Source organism: Eumetopias jubatus, unplaced genomic scaffold (genome assembly GCF_037043125.1).
Source record: "Eumetopias jubatus isolate StellerSeaLion01/CBP00866 unplaced genomic scaffold, mEumJub1_p1.0 scaffold_7, whole genome shotgun sequence".
Lineage (NCBI taxonomy): Eukaryota > Metazoa > Chordata > Mammalia > Carnivora > Otariidae > Eumetopias > Eumetopias jubatus.
Window position 1 is genome coordinate 24608345 of NW_028274813.1, and position 15169 is coordinate 24623513.

Genomic DNA, 15169 nt, shown 5'->3' on the forward strand with positions numbered 1-15169 from the left:
CAGGCCCTGGAGATACTTTAATGAATGAGAGATTCCTTATCAGTAACATAGGTATAATCATTGTACATACCTCAGGGTTGATAGAAAAGTTCAGGTAGTTAATACATATAAAGCAAAAGAATAGTGGCACAAAATAAGTGCTTAATAAATTTTAGCTATTTTTATTACTTTAATAGAGATATAGATAAACAAGTAAAATGGGAAATAATTGCATACTGTGAGCAATGCTTTGAAGACAATACTCAAAGAGTGCTGTGACAGTGATTGGGTGGGGAAGGGTTGCTTTAGCATGGTAGTCAGGACAGGCCTCATCAATGCATTCATGACCTTTGAACTGAGACTCAGAGCTTGAGAATTCACATGAAGAACTGGGAACAACACTTTTAAGGCCCAGAATTCTGGGGGGAAAGCATGTTGTGTTCAGAAAACAGGAAGAGCGGGGCACCTGGGTGGCTCAGTCGGTTAAGCGTCTGCCTTCAGCTCAGGTCATGATCCCAGGGTCCTGGGATCGAGCCCCGTGTCGGGCTCCCTGCTCTGCGGGACTCCTGCTTCTCCCTCTCCCACTCCCCCTGCTTGTGTTCCCTCTCTTGCTGTGTCTCTCTGTCAAATAAATAAATAAAATCTTTAAAAAAAAACAGGAAGAGCTAATGTGATTGAAGCATAATGAATGAGGAAGTGAGAGGTACAGGGGGAGATTAAAGCTGTAGGCAAAGCCAGGTCAGGTTGTATAGGCCAGGAAGTATTTTTTTTTTAAGATTTTATTTTATTTATTAGAGGAGTGAGAGAGGGAGCACAGGAGGGGGTAGGGTCAGAGGGAGAAGCAGACTCCCTGCTGAGCAGGGAGCCCGATGGGGGACTTGATCCCAGGACTCCGGGATCATGACCTGAGCCGAAGGCAGTTGCCACCCAGGCGCCCAGCCAGGAAGTATTTTTTGCTCTGTTGTTTGGAATAAGAAATTAAGAATAGCCTGCATTTCCTTTAAGCTATTTTTTTGGTAAAGATTTTATTTGTTTGTTTGTTTATTTATGAGAGAGATTGAGAGTGGAAGCGGAAGGGGAGGCAAGCAGACTCCACACTGAGCATAGAGCCCCACGTGGGGATTGATCTCACCACTCTGAGATCATGAAATGAACCGAAATCAAGAGTCGGATGCTTGGGGTGTCTGGGTAGCTCGGTCGTTAATCGTCTGCCTTTGGCTCAGGTCATGATCCCGGGGTCCTGGGATCGAGTCCCACATCGGGCTCCCTGCTCCGCGGGGAGCCTGCTTCTCCCTCTCCCACTCCCCCTGCTTGTGTTCCCTCTCTCGATATATATCTCTCTGTCAAATAAATAAATAAAGTCTTAAAAAAAAAAGATGCTTAATTGACTGAGCCACCCAGGCACCCCTCCTTTAAGCTATTTCTAAGGAATGTCATGTTAGAATGCAATTATTGATATAAGACTTTGGTTTACAGTAGTAATTCTTGAAGGTCTTAAGTACCTGGGAATTCGGTTTTCTTTCGTATTCATTAGTTGTTCTTTAGTGTATCAAAAATTCCTGACTCAAGCAGCAAAATCTAGAATGCTGTTTGTTAAATTTCCAGTACCTCTGGGACGCCTGGGTGGCTCAGTAGGTTAAGCGGCTGCCTTTGGCCTGGGTGATGATCCCAGGGTCCTGGGATCAAGTCCCACATTGGGCTCCTTGCTCAGCAGGGAGCCTGCTTCTCCCTCTCTCTCCTTCTGCTTGTGCTCTCTCTGTCAAATAAATAAAATCTTTAAAAAAAAATTTTTTTTCCAGGACCCCCTTTTTTTCTGTAAAGTGTGCCATGTAAGTTTTTATGAAAGTATTCAAAAAGTATAGATGGACACAAAAGTAAGTAATACTCTATCTGTTGGGGGCCTACCACATCAGTGTCAGCTTCATAGAAACATGGTGAGCCCAGTAGAAATTACAGCCATCCTAAATTTGGATAATGAGTACAAAGTAAGTTGTGTATATAGAATATGTTTTGTTTTTCCTTTTTTTTTTCCCCACAGAAGAAAGTGTTCTGGGTTTTTTGACCATGGCACGTGTTCATTTTCTTAGTCTGTGAATAGAGTTGATGCCGGAAAAGACAAACATTATAAGTAGAGTGAGGTCAATGAAATTTTCCAGGCCCAGTGAATTTGAAAATTATTTGGTAACCTGACTTAAATTCTGATGAGCTTGTAATCCAGGATAATGGTGCTATAGACAATTTATATCATCATTAATTTCAAGTCTTAGCCTCAAAAATAGGGATCACTGATGCATAAGATTTTGTTGGCGCAATTTATTTGGATACTGACTTGATTAGAAGATCTCAAATAATGTAAATGCATGAGGTCAAAGGAAAATTATTAACTTATATAGCCAGGGCAGTAATTTGTGTATATATTTTAAGCTTCCTTGGTTTTAAAATCTAAAAGACAAAATCTGTGTCCTAAATTTATAAGTGTGCTGACTTCTGAAATTATTTAATGAGGTTGCTTCTTTTCATTCTCTGCTTTTCTTGAGCCTGCTTGTGTTTGAAAATTTTAGGTCATTTATAGCAAGTATACTGACCTGGTTCCCAAGGAAGTCATGAATGCAGATGACCCAGACCTACAAAGACCTGATGAAGAAGCCATTAAAGAGGTAATAGGGTATTGAAAGATATATATATATATATATATATATATATATATATATATATATATATGTATTTTAGATGACTTTGTACATCTTTATTAACTTTCAAACCACTCAATATGGTATTTCTTATTTCAGATAACAGAAAAGACAAGGGTAGCCTTAGAAAAATCTGTATCACAGAAGGTTGCTGCAGCCATGCCAGTTCGAGCTGCTGATAAACTGGCTCCTGCTCAATATATTCGGTATGATCTTGCCTGGAAGTCTTGGTTTCATGTCAGACTTGATTGGGATTGGGGGTCCTGGTATTCTTTCACTATCCTACTTAGTCACAGTTGAAAATGTAATTTTTTGAATAATGACCTGAAGCCTATTGACTCCGTGCAGACTATTGAAAGCAGAATTTTTTAAAGATATCTACTTAGAAGATATTTAGCTGTTAGGCTATTTTCAAAATATATTTTTTGTTTTTAGAAATTAATAGTTACTTATAGCATATGATCCAAACTGCAAATATTATAGTTTCCCATTTGTATATAATAGGCTTTATATAACATATATTTATATAATATTTATATAATGGTATAAATAATATTAGTATATTGATAATGTCATAATTACTGTATAATAGTAGGCATATAACATGTAATAATAGTATAATAACAGAATATTAGTGGTGTACTAATACCATTTATATAATAATAGGCATCTTTATAATACTTACAGATTTTGAAGGATTTCATTCAACTAAATCCTTTTGTAGAGAGATGATTCACATGTAGGTATTACAGGAAAAATCAGAGCTTATAGAGCTGCTACTATTATTTTTTCTCTGTTTTACAACCTATGATTAGTCAAGAACTACTAATTCTAAGCTGCCTGCTGAGAATATTATGGGGTGTTTCTTCTGCAAATGCAAACTTACAAAATAGGTACCATTTTCTAGACCTCTTATCTGTGAAATTGAACACCGTGCCTTCCATGGTGGAAAATGACCAGGGATGGATTATTTGCAAACTAATATGACTCTAGTTTACATTTTGCTTACAATTCATTATTGCTGTTAGTTCTCTTATTTCCATTGCTATCTGCTCTGCCTAAATATTTTTGCAACTTTCTATTAATACTTTATGAAAGGAATTGACAGTATAGTCTAGCTTAGAATTGAAACAGAAGAAAAATACCTGTTGAGTTTGAACTAGTTATACCTTTAGTTTCATCTGCATTCTTCAGATACACACCATCTCAACAAGGAGTGGCTTTCAACTCTGGAGCTAAACAGAGAGTTATTCGGATGGTGGAAATGCAGAAAGATCCAATGGAGCCTCCAAGGTTCAAGTAAGTAGGTAGCGTCATGAGAATAAAACACCGTTTTGTTTTGTTTTGTTTTTTTAAGATTTTATTTATTCATTTGAGAGAGAGAGACAGAGCACAAGCAGGGGGAGAGGCAGAGGGAGAAGGAGAAGCAGACAGCATGATGAGCTGCGAGCCTGACATGGGGTTCGATCCCAGGACCTAGAGATCATGACCTGAGCTGAAGGCAGAGGCTCAACCATCTGAGTCACCCAGGCGCCCCAATAAAACAGTATTCTTTTTTTTTTTTTAAAGATTTTATTTATTTATTTGACAGAGACACAGCGAGAGAGGGAACACAAGCAGGGGCAGTGGGAGAGGGAGAAGCAGGCTTCTTGCCAAGCAGGGAGCCCGATGCGGGGCTCGATCCCAGAACTCTGGGATCATAACCTGAGCCTAAGGCGATGCTTAACGACTGAGCCACCCAGGCGCCCCAATAAAACAGTATTCTTAAAAAAGATACGAGAGGAGCAAAATGTCCCAAATGTCCATCAGTGAGTGAGAGGATAAATAAATTGTGGGACATTTATACATGGAATACTATTGATATTAAAATAATTGTTTTAATTAATTTAATAAAAAAGAGTAAACTTTTAACACATGAAATAACATGGATGAATCTCAAAATTACTATGTTGAGTGAAAGAAACCAGACAAAAACAAGTACATTCTGTATGATTCCAATTCTATAAAACTCTAGAAAATGAAAACTAACCTGTAGTTACAGGAGGTAGATCAATGCCTGTGGTGAAGGAGAGGAGGAGCGGAGAGGAGAGGGACAAGAAGGGTAGGCAAGGAACGCACAGAAACTTGAAGGTGACGAGTATGTTCACTGTCTTGATTGTGATGATAGGTTTCACGGGTGTACACTTGTGTCAGACTTAAATAGTACACTTAAGTGTATGTAGTTAATTGCATGTCCATTGTACCTCAGTAAAGCTGTTTAAAAAAAAAAAATGGGGCACCTGAGTGGCTGAGTCTGTAAAGCATCGAACTCTTGATTTTGGCTTAGGTCATGATCTCAGGGTCCCAGGATTGAGCCCCACATCAGGCTCCACACTGGGCATGGAGCCTGCATGAGATTCTCTCTCCCTCTGCCCCTCCCCCCACTCTAAAAAAATAAAAGCAGGGGCACCTGCGTACTCATTCGGTTAAGCATCTGACTCTTGATCTTAGCTTAGCTCATGATCTCAGGATTGTGAGATCAAGCCCCACATCAGGCTTTGCAGAATGTGGAGCCTGCTTGAGGTTCTCTCTCTCCCTCTCCCCACTCCCTCTCTTAAAAAATAAATAAATAAAAGAAAAAAGTAGGGATACCTGGCTGGCTCAGTTGGTAGAGCATGTGAGTCTTGATCTCAGGATCATGAATCCAAGCCTGATGTTGGTTGTAGAGCCTACTTTAAAAAAAAAAAAAGTATATTACCCTATGAAATGATAATGATATTGTGGAGGTGAGGTGGGTAATGATGACAAGGTTGGCTGTGTTTTAACAGTTGTGGAAGCTGAGTGACATATATGATAGATGAACATTCATTATAAACTCTATTAAATAGATTTTGTATATGTTTGAAGCTTTATAAATGGGAAGGGGAAACTTGAGACATAATTAACCAAAATGGAAAAATGTCTAACACTCTCTGGTTGTGCTTTGATTTATCCTTTAGGATTAATAAGAAAATTCCCCGAGGACCACCTTCCCCTCCTGCACCTGTCATGCATTCTCCTAGCCGAAAGGTAATCTTTGCTATAGTCTAACATCTTTTTTTGTACTCATGATTATTAATTTTATAAGTAACCTCCCATAGAACAAAGTCTAGATGCCTATATGGATACATTTTGCCATGCTTACTGTTTTTGTAATATGATTTTTAAGATCAAATAAGGACCCACTCAGGACTAATGTGTAGTTCCAGAGTGTTTATGAGAATGTATGTAAAATGTTAGCTATTAGTTTTCATGTTATTAGCCTGACCCCTACTTTAAATGGAATGAACAGGCAGGGTCTGCTATTCGATAAGCAGGATATTATCATAGTTAGAGGAAGTGGTGGATTAATAGGCCTCTGATAATCTGAGTGGCATTTTTTAGGTATGATTTATTATCCAACTGAAAGAACAGATTTTCATCTTAAAGAAGTCTTGTCACTTTATTTTTTTAATAGACCAATTCTTTATTTTTTTAAAGATTTATTTACTTATTTTAGGGAGTGAATGCATGAGTGGGGTGAGGGGCAGAGGCAGAGAGAGAGGAAAAGAGAATCCCAAGCAGACCCTCCGCTGAGAGCAGAGCCCAGTGCAGGGCTTGATCCTACGACCCTAAGATCATGACCTGAGCCAAAACCAAGAGGTATTAAACACTCAACTGACTGAGCCACCTAGGTGCCTCTCATATCACTTTAAATATGGAAAAATACTCACCAGCATTAATAATTGTCAAAAATAATTTGTAGATTATTTTCCATTTTTTATATTAAAGTTATTACTAGAATCAATGGTATGGGAACATAGTATATAGTGCTACCAAACAAATGGAATTTTGACCTTTGACTAAATCTATTCACATGTCAATGTTTATTAAACTGTCTTTGAAGAGAACATTGTACATAGGTTTTTAGCTGGACTACAAATAGGAAAATGTCTCTTCTTCCATTCTTTTGTCCACTCAGATGACCGTGAAGGAGCAACAAGAGTGGAAGATCCCTCCTTGTATTTCAAACTGGAAAAATGCAAAGGTAATTAAGTTTCATAAAATCAGTCTCCTACTATTAGAACCTGCTGGGAAACAGGAAGGAGCTTTAGCCTCAGAAACTTTCATTAAATCCTCAGCATCTCACTTAGCTGAGTGTTTTCAAAAAGGAACACCAACTTATGTGACTTTCTTCTTTTTAATGTAGTAGAAACCCATAGTATTCCAGTCACATGAATACTGTGTAGATTCTTTTAGTGAATTGTAGTTATCAGAAGCATATAGAGAAGGGATAGGTATTCTTTAGAAAATTTAGAAATTGATATCTAAAATCATTTCTTAAACCAGTTTAAATGGCAATATGACAAAACAGTAAATGGATATATTCAGTGCTTCAATTTTTAAGCATTTTTTTCTGTTTATAACAATGTGTGCATAAGCTATTTAAATCCTTCATATCTCTAAGCACCAATACTTCCAGGAGTCATGAAGTATCTGCAAAATAATGTGAAATATATTTTCCTTCCTTTTTCTTTTTCATTTTATTTATTTATTTGAGAGAGAGAGAGCACACAAGCAGGGGAAGAACAGAGGGAGAGGGACAGACTCTGCCCTGAGTGCAGAGCCCAACACAGGGCTCGATCTCAGGACCCTGAGATCATGACCTGAGCTGAAACCAAGAGTCAGACTCTTAACCAACTGAGTCACCCAGGCACCCCTGAAATATATTTTCTAATCACTATTTCCCCATTTCCCCCAAGTTGTGTTTCATAATTCTATTTTTGATGAGTGAAGAAGGCCACTTTAATTTGTAGATTAAATATAAATTATTTCCTAAAGAAAGTTATGCACTCATCCTATAACAAAAAAATTATTGGTGGTCCATTTTGGCTTGATTAACGTATATGTAACTGTGGTATCTTGAGCTGATTCTGTAACACTTCCCTGTATTAGCAGTAAAGACTATAGACAAGAGGTCAGCATTTGGGAATGTAGTCATAAATCTGGAAAAATAAAGCTAAGCCTGAAATGTCCTGGATGTTCAAGCCTATTCCTTGAGTTATTGAAAATAGGGTGCAAAATTTCAGAACAGGAAGAATCTCAGTTGTCTGTCAAATAACTTATCTTTTTTCCATTTACTAAAACTTCCAGTATTCTAAGAATCTGACAAGTCATTAAAATAGTACCGCACATTAAACTACCTATATATTCTCTGATTTTAGTGATTTATTCCACTTTTGTATGACTGTTCTATTACTTGAGGAGCAACTACTTAGCTATTTGATAGTGATTTCCTTTTATTATAACTCACAATTATTAACATGAGAATATTTGCTCAGAGCTTGGGCTCTCACATCATAACTGCCCAAGTTTAAATTTTAGCTCATCTGTTTATTAACTGTGTGCCCTTGGGGACATTACCTAAGCTCCCTACCTCAGCAGCAGCATCTGTGAAATGGAAACGCATTGTTACCAGCCTTCCAGAGTTACTGTGAGGGTTAAATGGGACCACAGATGTGAAGTGCTTTGAATTGGCCTCCACACGAAGTCGTCGTCGGTGTTAGCTGCTGCTATAGCATAATTGTGAAGAAAGATGTAAGAAAAAGAACTTCAGCTCAGTGGTGGTCAAAATGGACATATTTAAATCTAATTTTAAAGAATCTGTTGCTGCTCTTTTATGACTGGTGTTTTCTGCCTGCTGTCACACAGGGGTATACAATTCCATTAGACAAACGTCTGGCTGCTGATGGAAGAGGCCTGCAGACAGTTCACATCAATGAGAACTTTGCCAAGCTGGCTGAAGCCCTCTATATTGCTGATCGGAAGGTTGGTCTCTTATAATGAAAGGGTTTAATGCTCTTGATAATTTGTAAATCCATTTTTGGTTACCTAAGATACTGTTTGTTCATTCCAGTTTAATTGACACATCACTGTAAATTTTAAGCCATTCAGCCTGATGGTTTGATTTACATAAGATACTGCTGTTTCAGCTAAAGTACTGAGTACCCAGCGAGGCTTGCACCTTTGGCATGTGCTATTTGCAGCTCTGTACCTGGTCTCAGCCTTTGTAGACTTGTACACACACCCTACCACTGGCGATCCAGCTTCCTCACAACATTCCAGAACGATGGTTCACTAGGCTAATTTCATTGTTATTTTTTTTTCCTTAAGATTTTATGTATTCATTTGACAGAGAGAGAGAGAGACGGGCAGAAGCAGAGGGAGAAGCAGACTCCCTGCTGAGCAGGGAGCCCTATGCAGGACTCGATCCCAGGACCCTGGGATCATGACCTGAGCCAAAGGCAGACGCTTAACTGACTGAGCCACCTAGGCACCCCGATCTCATTTTTAAAGAGAAGACTGACTGCTGTTTTTAGATTTCATATTTTTTTTCTGTTAAATATAGATGTCTCCCAAATGGTCGGTAGCATAGAAGGGCAAATAAACATTCTGATGAATGCTGTAGAAAATGATAGTCATAATATTGGTTGTCTATTAATATTATGACATTAATATTATTAATGTGTGTGACCTAGAAGTTCACATACATCATGGCATGCATTTAGAACATAGAAAAGTGTATCTCCTGCATCACAGCAAGCACCCTTATAAAAATCTCTTGCTAAAGGCTTTATCTTAAATAGATTTGCTTGATTTTGAACACATAACCAATTCCTGCTATGTTATTGATACTGAAAATTTCTTTATTAGAGTCTTGTTTAATTTTATTTTTTGGGTTGTTTCTGAGAAAGCATTAGTGAAACAGTGACTTACAAGATTATTGGAGTCATTATAATAAGTTTCAACCACTAATACATTTTCCAGAGTGAAAAATCTAAGTTTGCAGTGTCTTCCAGGCAAGCTTTCTTTTAGTGGACAAGAATCTTTGTTTTAACCAGCAATAACAAATCTGAATTCTTTATACCTGCTCTTTCAAGCTAAACTTCAGTCAGGATATTGGATGATAGCTGTAACTTTTCCCCCAACCGTGTCTGATTTAACATTCAACTTTACTAACAGGCTCGTGAAGCTGTAGAAATGCGTGCTCAAGTAGAGAGAAAGATGGCGCAAAAAGAAAAGGAGAAACATGAAGAGAAACTTAGAGAAATGGCCCAGAAAGCCAGGGAGAGAAGAGCTGGGATCAAAACCCATGTGGAAAAAGGTGTGACATTCTCTTTCCTAAGTTGAATTTACCATACAAACAATACATATCATTTTAGAGACTCACTGTTGTTTTTACTGCACACAAAACTAATACACACCTATAAAGAAAATGTAGATATTTCACAAATAATATAGAAATGAAAGAGTAACTTCTGCTACTGAGCTGTAGCAGTAGAAAATAATATATATATGTATTTTTTTAAGATTTTATTTATTTGAGAGGGAGAGAGAGGGAGTGAGCAAGAGCACAAGAGCCAGGGGAGGGAGAAGCAGACTCCCCGCTGAGCAGGGACCCTCCCCCACCGATGTGGGGCTGGATCCCAGGTTGCTGGGATCATGACCTGAGCTGAAGGCAGATGCTTAATCTACTAAGCCACCCAGGCACCCCAAGAGTATATATTTAAAGAAGGGCCTTCAGTATGGGACTACAGTGGACATTTTTAAAGTTCAGAGTAATGTACTTTTAAAAATCATGTATTACTCAAGTGATGGGCTTGATTTTTCTCTCATTTTAATTTTCTTGAAACTTAGAAAAATGAGATCTCCAACTGAATAATTCAGCTTTCCCACATAGTAAAATAATCCACTTTTTCTTACTTGTAGGCTAATAAACCTGTAATCATTAAATCTGCCAATATTTTCTCTCTGGCTTTATTTAGTGTTTACACTGGTGTATTAATTCATTTAGAGTGAGAAGACTAATTCTAATTCAAGAAAGTTGTGAGGGCGGTTTGTTTCGTTAATAAATCCTAAACTAGTACAATTATTCATTCACTCAATTCATATTGAGCATCTACGATATGCAAGGTTCTCTTCTAGACACAAGGATTTCTGTTAGGTTGGGGGTATAGTAGTGAACATTCTAGTGAGTGTAAACAGACCAAAAAAGTTAATTATCATTACTAGATGATTAGTGATAATAGTACAGTAATAATTGCTATGGAGAAAAATAAAACAGGAAGTGCCAGAAGGAGAGGGTGGTCAGAATGGACCTCACTTCTGAGATGGTAACATTAGCACAGAAACTTGAAGGAAGTAAGGAAGTGAGCCTTGTAGATATCTGGGGCTTTGAAGAGCATCCCAGATAGAAGGAACAGCAAGTGCAAAGGCCTTGAGTTGGGAGTATACCTGTCGTGTTAAAGGAAAAGCAGGAGCCAGTATAGCTGGATTGGAGTAAGAAAGCTGAATAGTAGATGAGGCGTCGGAGTAGTTAGAGTAAATAGGAAGAGTAGTGGCCAGATCGTGTGTGCTCTTTCAGCCATTTTAGCGACATGGCTTTCACTTCAGATAACATGGGAAGCAGTTGAAGACTTTGAGGAGAGCAGCATGATCTGCCATATATGAGCAGGCTGTGAAATGGGCATGTGGAGGAGTAGGGAAACCATTTGGAGGGCTACTGCAGTGACCAGATGAGAGATGATGATGAGAGGCAGGGAAAACATGGTCAAATACAGACCATGGAGAGAGAGCTGACAAAATTTGCTTATGGATTAGGTAGAGGTATGGAAGAAAAAGAGTCAAGGATGACTCCACAACTTTTGACATGAGCAATTGGGAGGGATTGAGTTGCCATTTACTAATAGTAGGAAGACTGCAGGGGAAGAGGTTTGGGAGGGAAAGTTTACTTTAGTTGTAGACATGTTAAGTTTAAGATGGAGGTGTCAAGCAGGCAGTTGGTTATAGGAGTCCAGAGTTCAGCTATAGAGAAGTAACCAGAATTATAAGTAGTGATCCACATCCTTGAATCATATATGAATGACTCAGTGAGGCAAGATACAAAAACCTACCTGTTGTACATACACTTAGCCACTGAAGGTAATTAGACGTCAGATTTCCCTGTATCTAAGTCTCTACACTGGTAAGAAATTAAGAATGGTTCTTGAGGAATTAGCTAAAATTCTGAAAAATGTGTTGTCAGATATTAAAAAGAACTAACGTTTATTGATTGCTTATGGAAGACACCACTGTGAGCACTTTACATGTATTGCCGTTATAATCCTGGCTCCAGCAACCCCTTCCAGTGGTTCTAGGATTGTCACCATTTTACAGAGGAGGAGACTAAGGCTCAGAGTGGCTGAGTGACCTGTATGAGGTCACATGGTTAATCTATCATAGGAACAGGACTTGAATCCAGACAGGCTGGCTCCAAAGCTGTATCCCTTCAGACTGGAGAGAGAAGAGAAAATGAAGATAGACATAAACACAGTAGGTAGAGATCAAGATATAACCAGCCCCTGTGGACCACGAGCAAAAGGTTCTTTATTCAGCCAGTCTTTGAAAATGTAAGGGTAAATTTACACATAATTTTTCCTGAAAAAAAAAATTTTTTTTTAAAGATTTTATTATTTGACAGAGACACAGCGAGAGAGGGAACACAAGCAGGGGGAGTGGGTGAGGAAGAAGCAGGCTTCCCACCGAGCAGGGAGCCCGACGTGGGGCTCGATCCCAGGACCCTGGGATCACAACCTGAGCCGAAGGCCGACCCCTAACAACCGAGCCACCCAGGCGCCCTGTTGAAATTTTAATATGACAGTTTTGAAACATACAAAAAAGTTGAAAGAATTATACAATGAACACCCATATCTCCACCACCTAGATTCTACAATTAACTTTTTTTTAACAGTTAACATTGCTTAATTTGCTTTATCATCTATCTACTGATCTTTCTATCCATCTATCAATTCACCTTGCAATTCTGATGCATTTCAAATTAAGTTAAAGTCATCAGTATACTTTACCTCTAAACACTTGAGCTGCATGCATGATTCTGGAATTCACATTCAAAAAAGAATTAAACAAATACTGTTGGATTTAAATTAATTGCAACTGAGTTAAAAGGGCTGAGTGTGACTATAAAGAAATTCATGGAATTATCTGTCATGGGTTAGAGAATATTCTCTTGTTCCAAATATTAATGGGTAATATAGTGATGAAGTAATTTTCAACTCTCTTCACACAGAGGATGGGGAGGCACGTGAGAGGGATGAAATCCGGCATGACAGGCGAAAAGAGAGACAGCACGACAGGAATCTTTCCAGGGCAGCTCCTGATAAGAGGTAGGTGCTATTTGAAAGAAATGCAAATTATGAGGAGTGGGTTTTGTGAACCTTTTCGAGAAGAGGTTTAGTCCACTGAGACCAGTTTTGCTTCTTTCCCTTTCCTCTAGATTGATAACTTACTAAATCAGCACTTATTTTCTTACACTAAACTATCTACTTTTCTTAGCAGAAAATTGACTGTCCCTAAAAGAAATCCTTTCTCATCACCTTATAGAGTTAGCGGGACTTGTGAATGATAGGGATATAGAAAAGGGAATTCAGATCATGTTTGTGAAAAGAAGGTAGTAGATAGGACTGTTCTGGTCTGTTCTTTGCCTGTTTCAAGTGGTGAGACAAACTTATGCGCCTATTCCTCTAGACAGGGAAGAAGATTCTATACCTTCATTGAGATCCTACATGCAGAGGGCCATCCCGAGTACAATGGGGGACAAGAGCAGGTTTTGTGAGAAGTGAAAATTGGCCTCTTCTCATGAGTAGTTCACTTAAAATTCAGAAAGACAGAGCTACCATATAAAATTACTTGGGAAACTTAACACAACACTGCTAATAAGTACAGACCTGAATGGAACAAGCAAAATACATGTATGGGGACTTGCACTAAAGTGAGGATTGGTAAAGTTTATGCTTCACCAAAGGCTGAGCACTGAATTCTGAGTGAGGGTTAAATGCAAATATAAAGCATTTTCTTTCCATATGAGTTTTCCATGCTCTAATCACTTTGTGAGCTGATACAATCCATTTTTCCAAGTCATGTCTTAAACACGAAAAAGATGATTCCTGCTGGTGGTGCTCTTTGTTATTTAATAATGGCATAGCTCATCTCCCTGGATAAGTGAAGTCATGGAGAAGCAGAAAATCTGAATTTACAGTTGTGGGTAAATGTGCAGTGTAGAAGAGAGAGGAATGAATATGAAAGTGCACAATTAATGATACTCTCGGTCTGAAATTCCCAAGCTGTAAAAATCAAAAGGACTCTGTAGATAAATTGGGCCCTTAAAACCAGTAAAGTGGTTATGAGAATTGATAACATAGAAAAGCTGTAAGCTTGTGATTGGGTGAAAATCAGGTTGTCTATAGAAATTATTTTAAGACCTGAGTTTCTGGTAAAATAAATGACAGTTACCATGGTTTCATTACAGTGTAGATTGCATACATACTGAAACAGCAGGGGAATTAAGATAATCTGAATATTGAAAATCAGACTGAGTAATTCAGTCATTGACATGTTTTCCTCAAAATTCTAATAGGATAAAATTACTAAATGTGGTTTAGGTAAGAACAGATTCTGGCTTATTGAAAGTGATTCATATGATACATCTGATTTGCATCTAGTCCCCCCCAATCCTCGTATAATAGCAAATACAGACTGTAGCAATTTCATATCTCAGCATGCTCTCTCTGTAAGGTGATTGCTTCTATTAAAGACTTAATGTCCAGAGTGAGTCCCTTGACAGTTCTTTTCAGCTAACAGGAGGGCCTGATTGTAAAACCCTACCTGTTCTAATAACCATGTCTCTGAAATGCTGTAAGGACTACCAACCTGATTATGCATTATCAGGGGATATATGTTCACAAGATATGAACAGGACGTATTCGTTAACTTTGCTTCTGAGATTGGTTGTATTTAAATTGAAATTCAGCTTGTCTGTGAAGAGTTTTGTTAGTGACATTGTATTTTGAAACAGGTCGAAACTACAGAGAAATGAAAATCGAGATATCAGTGAAGTCATTGCTCTTGGTGTGCCCAATCCTCGGACGTCCAATGAAGTTCAGTATGACCAAAGGCTTTTCAACCAGTCCAAGGTACGAGGAGTTTAGAAATAGCATGTCTTAAATGTTGATGTGAATACCAGTCCTCGGGGAAAAGAAAACTAACATATCATAGATTGATCAGCCTAAGGTGTGCTGGCATAGTGAGAGAAAAAAAATTAGAAGTTGCGTGTTGTGACTTACAGAACTGTTTTATCTTTTTTTTTAAAGGTTTTATTTATTTGAGAGAGAGAATAAGAGAGAGAGAGAGCACATGAGAGGGGGGAGGGTCAGAGGGAGAAGCAGACTCCCTGCTGAGCAGGGAGCCTGATGCGGGACTTGATCCCGGGACTCCAGGATCACGACCTGAGCCGAAGGCAGTCGCTTAACCAACTGAGCCACCCAGGCGCCCCAGAACTGTTTTATCTCATCTCATCTTATTTGATGTAAGATGAAACAACTCTGATTTTGACCTCTTAAAGTTGGCTAAGATTTAAGACACTGGTAGAAAATGAAAGAAATAAGGTG

At 38.4% G+C, this 15169-nt stretch overlaps 1 protein-coding gene across 2 annotated transcripts in view; it reads left to right on the top strand.

Annotated features, from left to right (window-relative positions):
- SNW1 (SNW domain containing 1) overlaps window positions 1–15169 on the top strand; it is a 32845-nt gene that overhangs the window by 15359 nt on the left and 2317 nt on the right. For both annotated transcript variants that reach the window (XM_028097854.2, XM_028097864.2), the window contains exons 4-12: window positions 2541–2636; window positions 2769–2875; window positions 3864–3968; window positions 5648–5717; window positions 6649–6714; window positions 8379–8495; window positions 9690–9831; window positions 12793–12889; window positions 14578–14695. In XM_028097854.2, coding sequence (XP_027953655.1) covers window positions 2541–2636; window positions 2769–2875; window positions 3864–3968; window positions 5648–5717; window positions 6649–6714; window positions 8379–8495; window positions 9690–9831; window positions 12793–12889; window positions 14578–14695 — 918 coding nt within the window. The remainder of the gene's footprint in view (window positions 1–2540; window positions 2637–2768; window positions 2876–3863; window positions 3969–5647; window positions 5718–6648; window positions 6715–8378; window positions 8496–9689; window positions 9832–12792; window positions 12890–14577; window positions 14696–15169) is intronic.